Source organism: Dipodomys spectabilis, unplaced genomic scaffold (assembly GCF_019054845.1).
Source record: "Dipodomys spectabilis isolate Male_0828 unplaced genomic scaffold, ASM1905484v1 ptg000030l, whole genome shotgun sequence".
Lineage (NCBI taxonomy): Eukaryota > Metazoa > Chordata > Mammalia > Rodentia > Heteromyidae > Dipodomys > Dipodomys spectabilis.
In genome coordinates, this window is record NW_024870707.1 from 6,478,926 (window position 1) to 6,498,431 (window position 19,506).

Consider the following 19,506-nt stretch of genomic DNA (forward strand, 5'->3'; position numbering starts at 1 on the left):
AAAGACATTTATCTGACCTTCTTACAATAAAATAAAAAGGGCAAAAAAATTAGGTAACTATATCCTTATTAATCCCCAATATAAAGAGTCCTGACATATATCTAAGTATATTGGCAATACATTAACATCAGCAATGAAAAAGTAAAATGCAAACACACGTTTTCAAGTATACAATTTGTTTTTATTTACAATACCCTATAAAAATGTAAATTTAGAAACTTTTATTTTCATTAATTAGAACCAAACAAAAAGATAAAGCACAGGAAGGAAGAAATAGTAATCAAGTGTTCACTTGATCGGTTGTGAGGGGAAGGAGGGAAAGGCGCATGGTGGAAGTGGTCAGTAGGTGGCGTCACTGGGCTACAGAACAGAAGGAAGAGGAAAACGGACAGCTGGTTAGAACAGAGTCTGCTGTTGTACAATACATGTATGTGCAAAATGTTTATTCTCTTTAAGTATCATAGCCTGTCCCCCTGACTACATTCAAAAAGGTGAGAACAGCAGAGAGTAGATCAGGGTGGGAATATAAAACTCAAGGTTTTTATTTTCAGGACTATAATCACTAGGCAGCAAAACTCCTTATCCTGGTTGATTGCTGAATGGCAGAAGGGTAAATAAGTTTAAGAAAAGAAAATGGCAGGCTGCCCCTGCTGAGATTCAAACCCAGGCCCCTGGCTGCCTGTGTGAATGGGGCATGGGTGAGACTGAGCAGCTGGGTTGGTAGAGACTGAAGAGCAGAGCTGGCCAAGCGTAGCTTCCATGACTACGTTTGGGGGAGGGGGGGTTTCCTGCTTGATAATAAACAAAAAGGGGAAGAGAGAAGTACAAGCATGGCTTACTGAAGTCATCGCGGAAGACAGTGCCAGTGTTCAGAGTTACACTGCAGAAGCAGGCTGTTCGTGAGGACCCTCTTGGGTACTGTAAAATGCACTTGAGGGGACAGGCTCAAGCACGCCGTTTGTTCTACCAGGAACAGGCTTAACCGGGTGCTGTTTCCATTAAGGGGGTGGGGGAGGCAGAACAAAGGAAACAGGTGGGAGGAGCGAAAGGACTTCTCAGCCTAGAGCTGGGCATCAGCTGATGAATTCTGCCTTCATCAGATATGCTGTATACCCTGTATTTCTATGAAAACAAGTAGAACTCACCAAATTACAAGATGGAATAGAAACATTAAAAATATATCAGCTGGTTTGTATTTAGAAGGAGGTATATGTCAACTAAATATTTTTCAGTCTAAAGCTCATTCCTTAAGGACCCACTGGAGACCATGTAAAAGTATGCATAGGGTGATAGGGTGTGTGCATGTGTGTGTGTGTGTAAATGTGTATCTATATCTTGACTTCTACTTAATTGGCTCTCCTATAGTCATATTAATATGGGACAATAAAAGACTTCAGTGGGATGAGGGAAGAAATCCACTGGAAGGCTACGATCTACTTGAATTGGAGTAGTGGTGGTAGGATAAAGGGAGATCTTATATTTGTGTCTCTAGGGCAAAGAAAACGCAAAATTAAGAATTGAGTAAAGGCAGGACATGCAGAAGTGTTAACACAGAAGGTAAAGAAGAAACCAGCAGAAGTATCACCTGGCCAAATTTCATACAGCAGTGGGGAAACACCTGGCATCTGGAGACAACCCCCCCAACACAGGAATTGCTCCTACAGACTTTGCTTTGGGGAATAAGCTACCTTCCCTCCCTTATTAAAAACACTCCATTGGTGATGGCAGCAGTGCAGGTGGCAGCCAAAAGGAGGTACAGGACACAGCTGGAGATCATTTATCGTATCCCCTGAACCAGCCTGGGGATATAAAGAGAGAGAAATAAGCTTGTGTAAATAAAACAGCAATCTTCTGCATTAAAGTTACATCTTCATGAGAATTCCCAAAATAAAATGCCCAAGGTATTTCTCTCCTTTCAACATTATGTCCGCTTCTCTAAGGGCACTGTTATACAAGTTCTTTGAATCAGCAGAGGCACAGTATTTAATCCAAGTCTTCCACCTTTGCCATCCAAGTCAGTTCATCCTCCCCCGTGACTTTCCAAGTGCTACCTTCAGCAAAACATGGACTGCTCCGTTTAAACTTACTGCAGTTTTGTCTCTAGCAAGTTCAGTTTTTGCCGGTCAACATAGCGAGAGAAAAGGGACACTAGGTTGGTGGGTATAGAGATTGGCTTGGCCAGGGCGGCTTGGGGAATCTGCAGAAGTTCTCGGGTTGCCATGAACATCATCTCTGTCCTGGTAAGGAAAAACCCCAAACAATAAGCAAACCAAAGCAAAGCTAAGGTTACCTAAAAGCAGGACAGAAATATAGTTAATACTAACCACTGGCTATTTTGCGTAGATTCTGTAGCAAGGTCTGAATTCTGTAGGTCTTCCCCACGGCTCAGTAGGACAAGGAGCAGTGACAGGCCAAACTGAAAGAGAAAAAGGGAATGCAGCCACCTCACTTCAGGAGATGGAATCCTGGCACTGGCTGGGAAGCAGATAGTCTCACTGCTGTACATTTCTGCGAAGCCTGGAGGAGATCGGACAGCCCTAGTCCTGTTCATAGTTTCTTTTTTTTTTCTTTTTTTGGTCATGGGGCTTGGGCGTTGTCCCTGCACTCTTCAGCTCAAGGTAAGTGCTCTACCGCTTGAGTTACAGCACCACTTCTGGTTTTCTAGTGGTTTATTGGAGATAAGAGTCTCACAGACTTTCCTGCCTGGCCTGGCTTTGAACCGTGATCCTCAGATCTCAGCCTCCTGAGTAGCTAGGATTACAGGCGTGAGCCACCGGTGCCTGGCTAGTGTCTTTCTTTAAGCTTGGCTTCTGGCACAGTAGCAACTAAGCACAGCCAGTGGAACTCAAAAGACAGAGCCCAATATTCCTCTGTACCCAACCTGAGGTGCAAAGATGTTTTTATCTCTCTGCCTGAGATCTGGTTTTTCTCCCATTTCCTAGAACCAAAATGATAGGAAAGCAGAAGTTCATAGAAAAACAAACTTTAAAAGCTCCAAGCATTATTTTCACTTCTACTGTATACACTGTGGCCCTTTTAACAAATACCCATTACGTATTAGGCCTTACCAAAACAAAACATAACAACCCCCCCTCCCCCCCACTCCCACCTGTTTCCATAGCAGCCACCATTTTGGTCTGTAATTCAAATTCAGAGGCCTCACAAAGTTCAGGGATGCGAAAGGCATGCTCACCTTGTTCTGAAGCACAGCAGTGAGGTGAGGGTTGGAGGGTGCTGGTGCGGCTGCACTTTGAGGTAGGTTCATTAGCTGTTGCAGAAGGCTGGTGACAGTCACTGATGGAAGATGATAGAGGAGGAGAGAAAAGGGACTCAATAAACATGGCAGCACCTACAAGAAACACATAAAAACATTATGTTTTGTCTGGAAGGACGCTCAGTGGTATGCTCAACTGGGGCAAGATTTTAGAAGGAAAAAGTCTAGCAGATATGACTAGGGTCTCAACAATGGATTCAAAGGCATCTAACGGAAAACATTTTTACCTCAGTTTGCATTGGGAACTTCATGACTTGTGAACCAAGAGTTTAATATCAAAGACATACCAAGGTTCATAGTTAAACACCAATGTTAGCTCATACAAACATTTAAATGTCTATGAGCAAAGCACTATGGCTCAAATCAAAAGGTAAGCAGAACACGCTCCCAGGAAGCCACAGTGCAGCAGGGAAGACATAGCTGCAGTGGCAATTTCAATAAATTGTGAGAAGCACTCAAGTTCTGCTGCTACAGAAGTATTTTTGTTTTTTTTTTTTTTGGTCTGGTCGTGGGGCCTGAACTCTGGGCCTGGGCACTGTCCCTCAGCTCTTCAGCTCAAGGCTAGTGCTCTACCACTTGACCCACAGTGCCACTTCCAGCTTTTTTTTTTTTTTTCTGCTTATGTGGTGCTGAGGAATCGAACCCAGGGCTTCATGCATGCAAGGCAAGCGCTCTACCACTGAGCCACCTTCCCAGCCCTACAGAAGTAATTTTTAGAACCACTTGCATCTTATTTTCTCTTCATAGGAGCTCAGCAAAATAAGGAAGGATTAGGGAAGCTAAGAGATGGGAAATTCAGTGTTCAGAACGATACAGCTAATAGCTGTAAAGAGGAACTAATGATCTTAGCTTCTTGCCATCTGGCCCAAATTAGAAAGTCAATACTTTCTAATAAAAGCAGGCTATAAACACATAAGAATCTAAAGTACTTCACAGGCTACTCAATGTCTATGTTAAAAAATTAGTGGAATTATTAACTGAAATGTTGTCCAAGGATAGATACGTTACTTTTTGTGGTTCACCTCTTTAAGTTTTACCCTTGGCTATCTTCAATAGCCAAATAATCAACATTCTAATCTTACTGAATCTGTTTCTCTTGTGTATTGTATCATCCAATAATTGGATGATTAACATATCTCTCACAACATCACGCCTAACTTAATTAACAATACTTTCTTACTATTCCAAGTTCGAATTTCTTCATGTTTCAAAAATATCTTTTAGCCCATGTTTTGTTCATATCATAATTCAAACAAGATACATAGATTGCATTTGGTTGATACAATTTTAAAAACCACAATAGGTCTCCTGTCACTGTCCATTTCCTCTTCTCATGCCATTTATTTGTTGAAGAAACTATAGGCCATGTAGATCTGGCTGTCCCTGCTGCCAATAGGTTCTGCTGATAGTTGGAATAGTTAGAATTACATGTTTGATTACACTGGTTCAATAGGGAAGGGGTACGGAAAGGGCATGAAAGAAATCCTGATGGCTAGAGCTGCATGCTTTCTATTCCAAGAAGCACATAGTGCTTGGGTGTCCTGCTTGTACTGTGTTAATACTGCAACACTGGGTTCAGGTGTCAGTTTGCCCCAAACATTCTAATACTTTTCATCCACGTTTTACTTAAAAGCGTTTGGCAGCTAGGAATGACTGCTGTCTAGATTGCTTGTTTTTCTATGAAGACTTAAGAAGTGATTGTCTAATTTTATATCATTTCTTTTTCACTTGTTAGATAAAAATGATAAAGAAAAAAAAGAAAAAAAGATAAATAACGTATATTAAGAACTGATTAAGTGAAATTCATTTCAGTCTACTAGTAACTATGGTTTTTTTTTTGTTGTTGTTGTTGTTGGTTGTGGGGCTTGAACTCTGGGTCTGGGCGCTGTCCTTGAGCATTTCAGCCCAAGGTTAGCGCTCTACCACTTGAGCCACAGTGCCACTTCTGGTCTTTTGAGTGGTTTATTGGAGTAAGAGTTTCACAGACTTTCATGCCCGGGCTGGCTTTGAACCGTAATCCTCAGATCTCAGCCCCCTGAGTAGCTAGGATTACAGGCGTGTGCCACTGGTGCCCGGCTATAGTTTTTCTAATATAAATTATGATTTTACTTTTGGCCAGCCATCCTTTCAAGTTGGACTGTGCATCACAGCACTTACAATCTGCTAGCCTCCTCACTATTGGATACAAGACACTGCAGGATTATCTTGTACATTTCAAACCGCAGACTTGGAACTATCTATTACTTTAAGAATAGGGTTTTTAGAGATGTGATCTATTAACTCTATAATGCACATGACTAAACATGGACACTCTGAGATTTTTACCTGTTTCTCAGGAAAGTTCCACAAAGGCATGATTTTAATTCTAGCTCCTGCAACTGGCACTAAAGTAGTGCCAGGTACACTGAAGTACTTCATTAGTGTCTGCTGAATAGATAAAGCTCTCCCAAACCAGCCTTCCATTGTTGAGTTCCTGGGCTATTATGAGGACAGTGTGCCTGATGCCTCATTGTCTACAGTGTGTCTGCTGTAAAGTAGCTGGAACTTTTTAATCTGGTCTTCCATTTTCTAGGAAAAACCTTGTAGTCTTAAATTGTCCACCAAGCCATTTCATTATTGGAATGTTTCGTCTTGCCACAGAAAAAAATTTTTTCTAATGGTAACATCTAAGCACACTACTAAGTGTAAATGATGAGACCTAAATACCTACTATCTACATCTCATTTATTTCTGTAGATAGTAAATTTCAAAGATCTTAGAAGGAATAGTTTCCAACCCTTTCATGGTATACCACTTACAAGATACACTATCATCATTTGTTTCCTGCAGTAAATACCCACACAATAATTATTCAACTTGTAATCAACTTAAGTTCTTTTATTATTCTGAATCTTAGAAATTAGTTCTTTGTCTTAATTCTTTAATGTGATTAACTTACTAATACCATTCTAAATTTTGTTAATCTTTCAAGAGCTATTACATGGATAAACAGAAGAGTCTAATGAAAATTCAAACCTGATAGACTTATGTTCTAAAGTTTCAAGTCAGGTTTAAATCATGATAAAAATTATTTAAAAGCACTGGTCTGACTTCTTTGGGAGTCTATTCTATCACACTTAATATTGGCTAATATTGAGCTACTAGTAACAGCCCAACAATGATACTTCCAGAAGTTTTCAAATTTCTTTTCAAAGCATCCAACCCACCTACGGACCTGTTAAAACATACCAAAATTCTGATTTGGCTGCTATAAATTCTCAGGCAGAATTTTTAGGTAGGCTAATTATCTGCTTCCCAAGTAAACTGCACGCAGAACACATTTTCACAAGTAAGACAGAATTACTGATTTGTCTGTTTGGTCAAATATGGAATTAAAAAACAGCCTAGAGTACTTAAAAGTTTTGCATTAACGAATCCGATCATATTTGCCAAAGAGGACAAACAACATGGAAGGAAGGAGAGGAACAACAAAGGTGTGCAAGACACCTCCCAAGGCAGGTCACCTCATCTTGCGCATCCTTCTTGATAAGGAAAGGGAGGTTCCTGGCAGTTGTCATGAGAATGTCAGCTGCTTGCTCTGTGGACAGAAAAGGGAGAATGCGGGCAACCATTCTCTTCCCTTTTCGGATACACATGATCTGTACAAAGTGGTCATCGCTTGGCCTGCAAGGGAAGAAAAATGCCAAATTGTGTCAACAGCAGCACTTTAGGAGATCCTCATTTTTCCCCGTCTTAGATGTTACTGAATGAATACACTGTACTCATTTTCACTCTGCAAATATCTGCAGCAGAAAATACTGAGAATGATTTCTCCAACATTAATTGAACAAAAGGTAAAATTTCAAGTTTCACCAATGTAGAGAATCATCATTTCACAAATTATATGTGAAGGAAACATGGTTTAACTACATGCATGATTTTCCATTATTATTTTACTACTATTATTATTTTTTTGTGCTAGTCCTGGCTTGAACTCAGAGTCTGGGTGCTGTCCCTGAGTGTTTTTGTTCAAGGTAAGCACTGTATCACTTGAGCTCCACTTCTTCCACTGTTGAAATTTAAATAACTATATGAATAGCATATGGTTAATAAAGCAATCTGAGGGGCTGGGAAGGTGGCTCAGTGGTAGAGCGCTTGCCTTGCATGACTGAGGCCCTGGGTTCGATTCCTCAGCACCACATAAGTAAAAAGAAAAAAGCCAGAAGTGGCGCTGTGGTTCAAGTGGTAGAGTGCTAGCCTTGAGCTGAAGAGCTGAGGGACAGCGCCCAAGCCCAGAGTTCAGGCCCCATGACCGGACCCAAAAAAAAAAAAAAACAACAAAAAACAAAAAAAAATAAAGCAATCTGAAAAAAAGTAATCGAAAATAAAAAAAAATTTCAGTGTGGACTTTCTAAGTTTTAACATATTAAGGCAAAGACCTATCCTTTCTACTGTGTCTTATGTATTTTTTACTCCTTAAAAAATGTGCCCATGGGGGGCTGGGAAGGTGGCTCAGTGGTAAAGCGCTTGCCTTGCATGCCAGAGGCCCTGAGTTCGATTCCTCAGCACCACATAAGCAAAAAGAAAAAAGCCGGAAGTGGTGCTGTGGCTCAAGTTGTAGAGCACTAGCCTTGAGCTGAAGAGCTGAGGGACAGTGCCCAGGCCCAGAGTTCAGGCCCCACCACCGGACCCCAAAAAAACAACAACAACAAAAAAAGTGCCCAGGACTGGGTAAGGTAAGCCTCTAATCCTAGCTACTTGGGAGGCAGAAACCATGGGATTATGATTAGAGGTTAGGCAGGTAAAAAGTCTGAGACTCCATCTTAACCAATGGCTGGGTGAAGTGGCATTTATCATCCCAATTAATGAGGGAAGAATAATGGCTGGGCCTAGTGGCATATACCTGTCACCTAAAGACATGTTTACACAAACAGGATGACTGCAGTCAAGGCTAACACAGGCATAAATTGAGACCTTATCTAAAAAATAACCAATAGGATAGGTGCTAGCCTTTCTGAGTTTACACCTGTTGAACTCAAGAGCTCTGCTGCTCTCCTTCCACTATTCTTACTCTATCCTGGTGCTCTTACCACTTGAGTTGTACCCCCAGCCCAGCTTTTTGCTGGTTAGTTGGGGATGAAGTCTTCAAGACTTTTCTACATGGATTGATTTTGAACCTTGATCCTCCAGGCCTAGCCTCCAGAGTAGCCAGGATTACAGGTGTAATCATAAAGCATGGGGTGCAGGGGTTAATCTAATTTAAATACTGTATAATACATGTGTGAAATATTACCATGAAAGTTCTTTGAATAATCAGCATGCAGTAGAAAAAATGCAAACCATGCCCCAAAGAAGAATGGATACTAGTGCCAGTGTGAAGGAGGATAAATACTTTTATGTGTATCTATGTCAACAGAATAATAGAGTTTGTTGAGATTGGTTTGGGAAAAGAGGGAAGAAAAGGTACTAGAGAGGTTGACGCTGATAAAGGTAAATTATGTGCGTATACTGATATGTCAAACTTTTTTTTTTTCCCCCTTGGGTCTGGTCATGGGCCTGAACTCTGGGTCTGGGTGCTGTCCCTCAGCTCTTCAGCTCAAGGCTAGCTCTCTACCACTTGAGCCACAGCGCCACTTCCGGCTTTTTTTCTGCTTATGTGGTGCTGAGGAATTGAACCCAGGGCCTCATACATGCAAGGCAAGCACTCTACCACTGAGCCACCTTCCCAGCCCTCAAACTTCTTTTGGTCAGTTATGGGTCTTGAACTCAGGGCCTGGGTGCTGTCCCTGAGCTTTTTTCACTCAAGGCTAGAATTCTACTACTTTGAGCCACAGCACACTTCCTTGGATATGTCAAAATTTAACCTCCTTTGTACAACTAATTGATGCTAATAAAAAATGTGGGGGAAAAAAATCATAAACCAGAACAATCTTTAGGATCAAAACCAGATATCTAAAATGTTCTCACACCATCTCTATGGCACCCTGCACAATTTCTGGTAGATAATAAATATGTATTTGTTGAATAAATGATCTGTCAAAATAGAGCCTTTTCCCTGGTAGCCGGAAAGGATTATTAAATGTTTTATCTGAAGAAGCAGATATCCAAGTTTTTAGCCAAAAAGATTCTGAGCACCCAGGAGCTGGTGGCTCACGTTTGTAAGCCTAGCTACTCAGGAGGTTGAGATCTGAGGATCTTGGTTCAAAGCCAACCTAGGCAGGAAAAACTTTGAGACTCTTAAAACTAGAAGTGGTCCTATGACTCAAAGTGGTACAGTGCTAGCCTTGAACAGAGAAGCTCAGGGACCCCTTGACAGATTAAAGAGAGAGAGAGCAGGTGGGGTTAACTGAACCCAGGGCTTCATACATGCTAGGGAAGCACTACCACTAAGCCACATTCCCAGTCCTGCTCACCTCTCTTGTCCAGGCAATTTGCCCCTCAAGTTGTCATACATGCTACAAATTTTGTGCTTCCTTTCTTCAATCAGGACAGGCCGTTCTTCTTCTAGACTTAGGAGATAGCGCCTTTCATAATCCTCCACGTCAAGGAGTAAACTATAGGTCTATGGATGAGACAAAGCAGTCACAGCATGCTAGTTCAGGACCATAGGATATCAGATAAACAACCTTACACTTTAGATTATCTGGTCAAGATGTAAGAATTGAAATCTCATACAAAACCTGAGAAGGGGAGGGGAGATGCTCTTCAAAATGCAGATGAAACATTGTGAACGTATACAACTGTTCCAACATCATTCCTGGTCCCTCCCTGACCTCTAAATTAGCAGTAAAGATAATGAAATGATAGTACTTTCCAATGTTTTCAGCAGACACTAGACTGCAATAGAAACCTTTTATTGCCACTGGTCATCCTTTGTACCAACAAAAATGTTAATAGTTAACTTTACTACAGGGTATCAGTCACTGACTTAAGCACTGTGCATATATTCACTATCTGAATATACAACCCAATGAAGATACTACTATAATCACTCCACAAAGGTTACATAACTTGCGCCCAAGTCACTGCTTCAGGCAGAAATGGAAAAAGTATGCGCTGCATCCTGGACAATCTGTCCTCTGAACCACTATGTTCCACGGTCTTGCAATGTGATTATATATACTTTATAAACAATTTGTTTCTATATATTATTTCATTTTCCTTATACCAAGTGAGTGCCCAATAAATATCTGAAGTGAAAACCACAGGCAGACATATATATATGTATATATATATATACACACATGATGTGTGTATGTTTGTGAATACTTGTGTTTGTGTGTCCTTAACTCAGGATCTGGGTACTGTCCTTGACCATTTTTTTTCCCTCAAGGTTAGCACACTACCACTTGAGCCACAACTCTACTTCCAGGTTTTTGATAGTTAATTATAGGTAAGAGTCTGAAGTGGCTAAATATAGTAAGAGTCTGAAGGACTTTCCTGCTCAGGCTGGCTTCGAACCATGATACTCAGATCGCAGCCTCTTGAGTCCAGCTCAGAACAATGCAATTTTTATTCTAATTTTTCTGAGAATTTGGTAAGTGACCTACCCAAAGGTACTCAACTTAATAACTGGGTAAGTCTGGACAAAACCCAGTACTTCCAATTTCAACTGTGGTGTTCTCTCCATGATGCTACTGGCCAAGTATACTGAGATTGTTTCCATTGCGCTCTGGTAATTTAGGCACTTAAGAATATATTCTTAGCCAGGCGCTGGTGGCTCATGTTACTCAGGAGGCAGAGATCTGAGGATCCTGGTTCAAAGCCAGCCCCCGCAGGTAAGTCCATGAGACTCTTATCTCTAATAAACTACTCAGAAAAAGCTAGAAGTGGTGCTGTGGCTCAAGTAGTAGAGTGTTAGCCTTGAGCAGAGAGGCTCAGGGACAGAGGTCAAGCCATGAGTTCAAGCCACAAGATGAACAAAAAAAGAATATATTCTTTATTACAATCACAGAACACTGAGGGGAGGGTTTAAATATGAACAAAGTATATCATATATATTTATGAGAAGAGTATAATGAAATTTCACTGAAACTGTTAAGAAGGGGGGAAGAGGGACAGGTTAAGAGACAGTTAACACAGATGGAGTGAATTTGATCAGTGATCAAAATACATTCATGTATGCATGTAAACATCGCAATGAAACCCCTTTATATAATTAATGTCAATAAAAATTAAATACTGATTGCTCATTTTACTTTTTGTTTATACATATGGCAGTTTCCTATTTAAAACTATAGCAAAAAACTCTTAAAACGTACTTTTTCAATTATGACAAGGGTTTTCCTTCTTTTGTCTCGAACCTGTTTTTCTTTTGTCTCCTAAAAAAAAAAGACAATATCCAGTATAAATTCATTTCTGCTAAGAACAATTTACCCAGTATGTACCTATAATTTCACTTATGAAAATACTGTGACAAGAAAATCTTGACTCTCTTGATAATTAATAACGTAAAAAAGAGTTTGGACAAAGGTCCTAGAGTTGACTGAATCAGATCACACTAATGTCACAGGTAAAAGGTAATTATAGAATTCATAGAAGATGAAGATAGAGGAAAATTTGAAAAAAACGTAGTAAACAGTATTTTAAATAGCAAACTGGAGTGAATAGGTTCTGTCTATAGCTAGAGGTACCTGGTTAGATTTTTGCCCTCTAGTCCACAAAGCCTGATATCATCCCAGTGTCACAAAGAACTGGTGATAACCCAGATGTTCTTAAATACACAACTCTGATACTTACATCATCCTCACTCCGGGATGTCACAACAGCATCAATCATTTTTCGAGGATTGTTCACACTAGAGACAGTAAGCTTTCCCAAAGAGCCCTCAAACTGCACTGCAAGGACAAAATAATTTCAATAAAAAACTCAGCAGTATAAGCAGGAAACACTCAAAATTTGTTGTTTTGCTTCGTTCTTTACTCCTGGTTTAACAATTTATTGCAAAATAAAGTTTTTACATATAATTTAAAATAACACTTGTACTCCTCCCCCGCCCAACAAGGTCTTGCTTTGTATCCTAGGCTGGCTAGAAACTTGCAATCTCCTTGCCTCTACCTCCAGTGTGCTGTGGTTGCAAGCATGCTCCATGGTGCCTTCTTATCAGAATCTACCTTTTCTACTTTTTTCCTTAGTTTTTGGTGCTGGTCCTAGGGCTTGAACTCAGGGCCTGGCGTCTGTCCCTGAACTTTTTTGCTCAAGGCCAGCATTCTACCACTTGAACCACAGCTCCACTTCCAGCCTTTTTTTTTTTTTTTTAAGTGGTTAATTAGAAATAAAGCTTTTGGACTTTTTGCTCTGGCTAGCTTTAAACCACAACCTTTAGATCTCAGCCTCCTGAATACTTAGGATTACAGGCCTGAGCTACCAGCACCCAGCTTATTTATTTTTGTTACAATAGTTATCAAAAGAAAGATCTAAGTTGAAATCCCTTTGTACAACTACTTAAGGATAAAATAAATAAAAAAAAAAATCTGAAGTGTTTCGTCTGAGTAATCAAAATTGTAATAGGTTTAAAAAATTAGGAGTAGGAGCCGGGGTGCCGGTGGCTCACGCCTGTAATCCTAGCTACTCAGGAGGCTGATATCTGAGGATCGAGGTTCAAAGCCAGCCCGGGCAGGAGAGACTGTGAGACTCCTATCTCCAATAAACCACCAGAAAACCGGAAGTGGCACTGTAGCTCAAGTGGTAGAGCGCTCGCCTTGAGCTGAAGAGCTGAGGGACAGTGCCCAGGACCAGAGTTCAAGCCCCACGACTGACAAAAAAAAAAAAAAAAAAAAAAAAATTAGGAGTAGGAAAGGACTTAAAAGATAGCATCTGTCAGGTCATTCATATGCTAAACTTGTCATTTATTAAGGACAGTGGTCCTTTGTAAATCATTTTCAAGCATCTCTACCCATCCATCTATATAAATATATGTTTTTAAAAATCACATCACGTAAGCAGTCTCTCCAGTTCTACTTAGCATGGCCAGAGACCTTACCTGGCTTATAGGCATGCTCTAGCCTGGCCACCTGAGGGGTGATGAGCTTGGTGCGTTCCTTTTTAGGGCCATCCCCTTGCATGTCTTCAGCAGCAGATAGTTTCTCCAGTTTTTCGAAGTAATTCTAATACAAAAAGTGATTTTAGTTGGGAAGTCAAGCACAGACCATGAGTATTTTTTACCCTTAAAAATTTGTACCACTGGTAGTAATACAACTTCAAATCTAGAAACATACTGATCTCTCATTTATTAGGTTGCTACAAATGTACTTATTTAAAAAACAAAAAACCCCTAAAAAACCAGGGGCTGGGAATGTGGCTTAGTGGTAGAGTGCTTGCCTAGCATGCATGAAGCCCTGGGTTTGATTCCTCAGTACCACATAAACAGCAAAAGCTGCATGTGGCACTGTGGCTCAAGTGGTAGAGTGCTAGCCTTGAGCAAAAAACAGCTCAGAGATGGTGTCCAGGCCTTGAGTTCAAGCTCCAGGACTGGCAAAAAAAACCCAAAAACAGAAACAGAAAGAAAAAAAAACCAAACCTAACCTTTGGGCTAGGAATGTATCCCAAGGGTAGGATATATTCTTGGTGTGTTCAAGGGCTAGGGTTTCATCCCTCTGCCCCCAGCCAAACTTGCCAAGAAAAACCCCAATGTTTGACTTTCAAAAATGCTAATCAAGGAAACTGTCTTCAAAGGTAAAACACCAGTATTTGTAACTATAAAACCCAGGTTACTCTTGTCAAAATGAAAAATGTAGTCTGAGAACACAGAGTTTCAGTTTCTTGCATGAAAACAGGGTGGAGTCTGTTCAGTTGATTTTCATGCATTTGAAGATGAAAATCCTACCAATATTTAACTACATCAGTACTTAAGTATTTAACTACAGTATTTATACCAGTATTAAGTATTTAATTAGCTACTAGTTATTGTCCTTAAAAGCAGCACCAAGGATTTACCTGGTAATAAAAATCATCCAGGTAGGGGTCAGTGCTTTGCAGCTGCATCATCTGGATTTTAGAGACCCAATCCTTCTCTCGCTGCAACATGAGATTGGCATAGGGATCCTTTCGGAGATGATCTTGGTGACTATTCCGGTGACTTCCTCGATCTCCGGCACCATTGAGATTCCGATGCTGACTGGAAAACAAATGTGTGACTAGTTACTCCAAGGTGAATTAATCATTCTAGCAGAACAGGAATAAAAATGACAGTCAGGCAATACCTTCCTTTGCTTTACTACTACTACTACTACTACTGCTGCTGCTACTACTACTACTACCACCTACAACGATGACAACATAGTTATACAAAGAGGTTACAATTCCTCAAGCCAGGTTTAAGTACAATGCGTCTTGGTCAATGTCATCCTTGCATTCACTCTCCTCCTATTCCTACCCTCGTTACATAGTTTAATTTTTACATAATAAGATTTGATTATATGTCCGTTATATTTGCTCAGCCTTCTTCCCTCCATTCGTGTACCTCCTCATACCTTCCCCCATTGCAAATATGTTCCTGCTTCCTGGTATTCATTGATAAACAGTTTGCTAGTTCAGAGGAGTTCCACCTTTGGACTTCTCCTCTAAGTATACCATCCTTCAGTCAGTTTCTATGTATATTCATAAAATCCTTTGTATGTTATCATGTATGATTATATTTTAATCTAGTTTTTATTAAAAGAGTGAAAAAGAATCAAGTCTTAATAGAAGATAAAAGGGCTATATAATACATGATCAAATAAATAAAAACTAAAATTAGAAGACCTTAACATATGCTGTCCTTTCACCTATAGATTTCACTTAAACTACCTAACTTTTCTTCACTTAGGACAATAAACTGAGGCCAGGAGAGATGACAGGAATATTCCCGGTGACAGGAATTAACACAGGTCAATTTTTCTTTTTTCGGTTGGTCGTGGGGCTTGAACTCTGGGCTTGGGCGCTGTCTCTGTGCTCTTCAGCTCAAGGCGAGCACTCTACCGCTTGAGCCACAGCGCCACTACAGGTCAATTTTTCTTACAGTGCTGGGGATCAAACACAGTGTCTTGTCTGCTCAAGCCAAGCACGAGTAGCACTGAGCTGTATCCCAGTTAGAATACAGGTCAATTTGACTCTACAGTTTATATAATTTTTCTTTAGCTAATTGAAAATAACAAAACATTTCTAACAGATTAAAAATTCCAGCAGACATTACAATAACTAATTACGCACCATCTGGTCTTAATGAAAGACATTTTTTATTTGATTAAATTTTGATATTTAAAAAGTGCTATTAAAGATATTAAAGATACATTTGTAGGTGGCAGGCCCTCAGATATCCCTCTAGATCCCAGTTTCCAGACCCCTTTACATACAGGAAGCATTATTCTGCCTTTGGAATGACTCCTTCCCCAAATGTTTTTGCACTTGTACTACTGTGTATCTCTTTGAATATTATACAGTAGTATTCTGAATGCCTTTACATTATGTTAGTGGAAAGACATAGTATCCCATGCTTCTCCACTCAGTATTATGCTTTTCATATTTATCTGCACTGCTAATGTATTTTGGTATAAAATAAAAAGATCTGTTAGAACGTGGTAGTCACATTTTTAACCTATTATCTCCCAATTCTCATTCAAGAAGCTATACATATCATCCTTTCCTAAAACGACAGTGGTGAGAAACATCAAGTTTTCCTATCTGAATATTTAATCTTTATTTGCGTATTTCTAACACAAGTGAGCTTTGACATTTATTTTTCCCCCAAAGAGCCACTTGGGTTTCTTCTACTAACAATCGCATGTTTGGATACATTTTTTTGCTATATAGAGATTCCTTTCCCTACACTTTCTTTTCTTTGCCTCTGTCTCCAAAGTGCTGGGATTATAGGCATACATATACCATTATTCACAAGCAAATCGTAACACATCAAACACGTGAGTGTTTCTCTATACATTTTGTACTTTTAGGGTCTTGATTAGGAGTTTTACTAGTTTCTACCTTTTCTCCACATAAAAAGCACTCTGCAACATTTTTAAAAGTGAGATGGATGGGGGGGGGGGGGGAAGGAGAAGGATTGGGATTGGGGGGGAGCGGGGAGGCTGGGAAGGGATGTGAAGGGTAAACCAAAGGAGGAGGCTGCAATGCTTGGTAAGAAATGTATGCATTATCCTGCCCATGTAATTGTAACCCCTCTGTACAGTATGTTCACAAATAAAATAAAAATTAAAAAAAAAAAAGTGAGATGGAATTACACACACATAAAACAATAAAACATAGCTAAAAAAGTCCTCAGTTATAGTTTTCTTATTTTACACAGATGCATAATTATAGATCCATGAAGGTGGACACTTTGTCTATTCTCTTTTGAATAATCTTCAAAACCTAGCAGCTCCTGTACATGGCAGAAGTTGTGTGTGTATATACATATACTTATGTCTGAATGAGGACTGGATAATTTGAAGAAAAAAATAACAGCTGCTAAGTCTACTAAAATTCACATGCAAGGCTGACCACTGTACCTTAAAATTATTTCTGAGTTGAGAATGCAAAGAAAAGGTATGGTTAAGAACTTGGTAAGGAATCGAAATACTGGCTTAAAAAAAAATCAAGAGCTCAACTTTAATTCTTAGAATCAAAAAATTATAATAAGTTAGAAATTCACTGATAACACCTTGTCATTTAAGCTAGTGGATTGAAGACGTAAAATGAAAGTATTTATGATAACTTTATCAGTAAAATAAGCTCCACACAAAGTAAACTAAGTAAAAAAAAAACCCCATTACTAGTTACACTGTTCAGGAAATCATCCATCAAGGATTAGGAAGAATACTTACTTCCTATTCTGTTGCTGTCTCTGGTGTAAGAGTCGCCGATGCTGTGGATGAAGGTGAGTTGTATCTGGTCTAAACATTGGGGCCTGAGATCTAAGAAAAAGGAGAGAAGATCCTCAGTGCTCTTATCCTACTGACTTGAAGTTCTCAGTACTGGATAACTTCACATGGTTTCATTCAAGGGACTAAAAATTGTCTACTGTAGACAGACTGAGCCGTATTTCTCATGACTTCCCCCAAAACCAATTCTCAGCTAGTGAGAAGATGATTATGAAGTTTCATTGAATTAGTAGTTCAAAAAGAAAAAGAATGTAGAAGAGACTTCTTTAAATTGGTTTAAGGTATTCAGCTTTAACTATGCAGGAATGACATAAAATATATGTGTAATGGTCCATTTTATCTATTTAGTAGGCTAGGGTACCCAGTTATTTGATTAAATCTTGCTTTCAATGTCAAGGTACAAACAAGATGTGATTAATAACCAGCTGACTTTAAGACGACGAGTTTATTTACTGTAACAGGAGTGTTCCTTACCCATCCAGGTTTAAGGCCTAAAAAGCCCAATCAGAAAACTCCCAAAAAATTTGGATCAAGACTACAATAAAGAAGCTCTGTCTTTGTCTCCAGCTTTGTGGCCCATATATTTCAAACTATGTATATCAAACTTTTTCTCTTTTTGTGCTGATCCTTAGGCTTGAACTCACTGTCCTTGTGCTTTTGTGCTGAAGGCTAATGCTCTATCACTGGCTTTGGCATTGTTAATTGGAGTTAGGAATCTCAAACTTTCTTGAGCCTCTATCCTCAGATCTCAACCTCCTGCGTAGCTAATATTATAGGCAGGAGCCACCAGCAGCTGGCCTCTTTTTTTTTTTTTAAGGTATTTGAAAGCTTAACATATGGAATTTGTTAAGTGGTTGTGGTAAAATGGAAAAATAATTAAAAGGAATCACTATGGCAACAGGGTTGGTACTGTAGGAACCAGCTACCATGCCATGGTTTGGGAGCACAGGGACAAGAGCTAGAATGTATATTCAACTCTTACTGAGTTTCTGGCCTGCTGGCTTGACATATGGAATTTTGACTTTCTACCCTCTACAATCAGGAGTCAATTCCTTAAAATTTGCTAAGCAAGCAAGCACTTTACCACTCGAGCCATAGCTCTAGTACTAACTCTTGAGAATTCTTGAAAGTTCTCTTGAGAACTTTGATATAGTATATGTATTAGAAGTTTTACCAAAGCAAGAACTAAAATCCTCTTGTTATAAAACAGAAAGAGGGCAGAAGCAAGCAATTTAGCTAATGATGAGATTATCTAACTTCTCACCATTTCTTTTTCTATTATTTCTTCATGCTAATCCTTAAATCACCAGCACTGTGTATCTTAGTTTGAAAAAGGCAATTAATTTATAATGTACAAATGAATCATAATGCTTTGAGGGTAATGTAAGAAAACCTGGAGACTATCAGATATTTGTTTGTCAACTTGAGGGCTGAGTAATACTTTAAAATATTTGGCTCAGCAATTATCAGGAGACTTTTGCATTATAAAGAGCCTTGCTTGACAATGGATACACATTAGAATGTTTTCTGTACCTTAGGTTTTGCAGGTGAGGTCCAGGGCCAGGAGGATGCTGCTGTGGAGGGGGTGTAGCAGTGGGTGGAGCATTAAAGAAGGCACGGAAGCCTGGTGCTGGGGGAAGCATCTGCCCAACTCGCCCTTGCAGCAGCTTTGGATTCATGGCAGCCAGTGGGCTACCTACAAACCCAGGGACTCGTGCAAACTGGCTGGGAGACATTCGTCCAGGCTGTAACTATAAAGAGGGATAAGATCTTAGATACAGTAAATCAGAGAATCCCTTGCTTTTTATTCACAGAAAAGTGAACACTGCTTCCATCAATAAGTTGGAAAAAAAGAAAAGGTAGCAGTGGGTAATGGTAAAGGAAGGAGGTGTCATTAATGAACTTTAGCACAGTAAGAAACAATGAGTCCTGTATGCAGAGCTAATCACATGCTTACCTGTGCTCCTCCAAGAAGCTGTGCTCTCTGGAGGGGGCTGAAAACAGGGGGAACGCTAGGAGGAAAAGGGTGACCCAAGAGGGAAGAGTTCTAAGGAGAAAAAAAAATGGGGAAGGGGATGAAAATGACACTCATGTTATGAAACCATTAAGTCAATATAATAAGAAAACTCACTGGAAATGTAGTATAAACTTGGGTGTAAAAACTCTCCAACTATAGAGTTTTCCATTTAAGGAGTATAAAGAAGAGTAACTCTAGAAATTATAAAACGCTATAGCCACTGAAAAGGATAAAGAAAGCAGCACTAGTAAGAGCTGAAGTAGCAAGAAATCAGATAATAATAACCACCTGAGATTTTTAAACGAAAGCGAGCTAAGAAGTGAGCCATGTCTTTCTTCTCTTGGGATCCTAAAAGTTCCAGAAGTTCAAAGATAGAGACTATA

At 39.6% G+C, this 19,506-nt stretch overlaps 1 protein-coding gene across 1 annotated transcript in view; it reads right to left on the bottom strand.

Annotated features, from left to right (window-relative positions):
- Positions 1-204: 204 nt before the first annotated feature.
- Patl1 (PAT1 homolog 1, processing body mRNA decay factor) overlaps positions 205-19,506 on the bottom strand; it is a 30,255-nt gene continuing 10,953 nt past the window's right edge. Inside the window, exons 7-19 of the mRNA XM_042676166.1 lie at positions 19,064-19,153; positions 18,640-18,857; positions 17,050-17,139; positions 14,189-14,369; positions 13,236-13,359; positions 11,993-12,090; positions 11,515-11,574; positions 9,667-9,815; positions 6,778-6,937; positions 3,194-3,349; positions 2,325-2,416; positions 2,088-2,237; positions 205-1,799 (exon numbers count right to left, since the gene is read on the bottom strand). Coding sequence (XP_042532100.1) covers positions 1,778-1,799; positions 2,088-2,237; positions 2,325-2,416; positions 3,194-3,349; positions 6,778-6,937; positions 9,667-9,815; positions 11,515-11,574; positions 11,993-12,090; positions 13,236-13,359; positions 14,189-14,369; positions 17,050-17,139; positions 18,640-18,857; positions 19,064-19,153 — 1,590 coding nt within the window. The 3' untranslated portion in view covers positions 205-1,777. The remainder of the gene's footprint in view (positions 1,800-2,087; positions 2,238-2,324; positions 2,417-3,193; positions 3,350-6,777; positions 6,938-9,666; positions 9,816-11,514; positions 11,575-11,992; positions 12,091-13,235; positions 13,360-14,188; positions 14,370-17,049; positions 17,140-18,639; positions 18,858-19,063; positions 19,154-19,506) is intronic.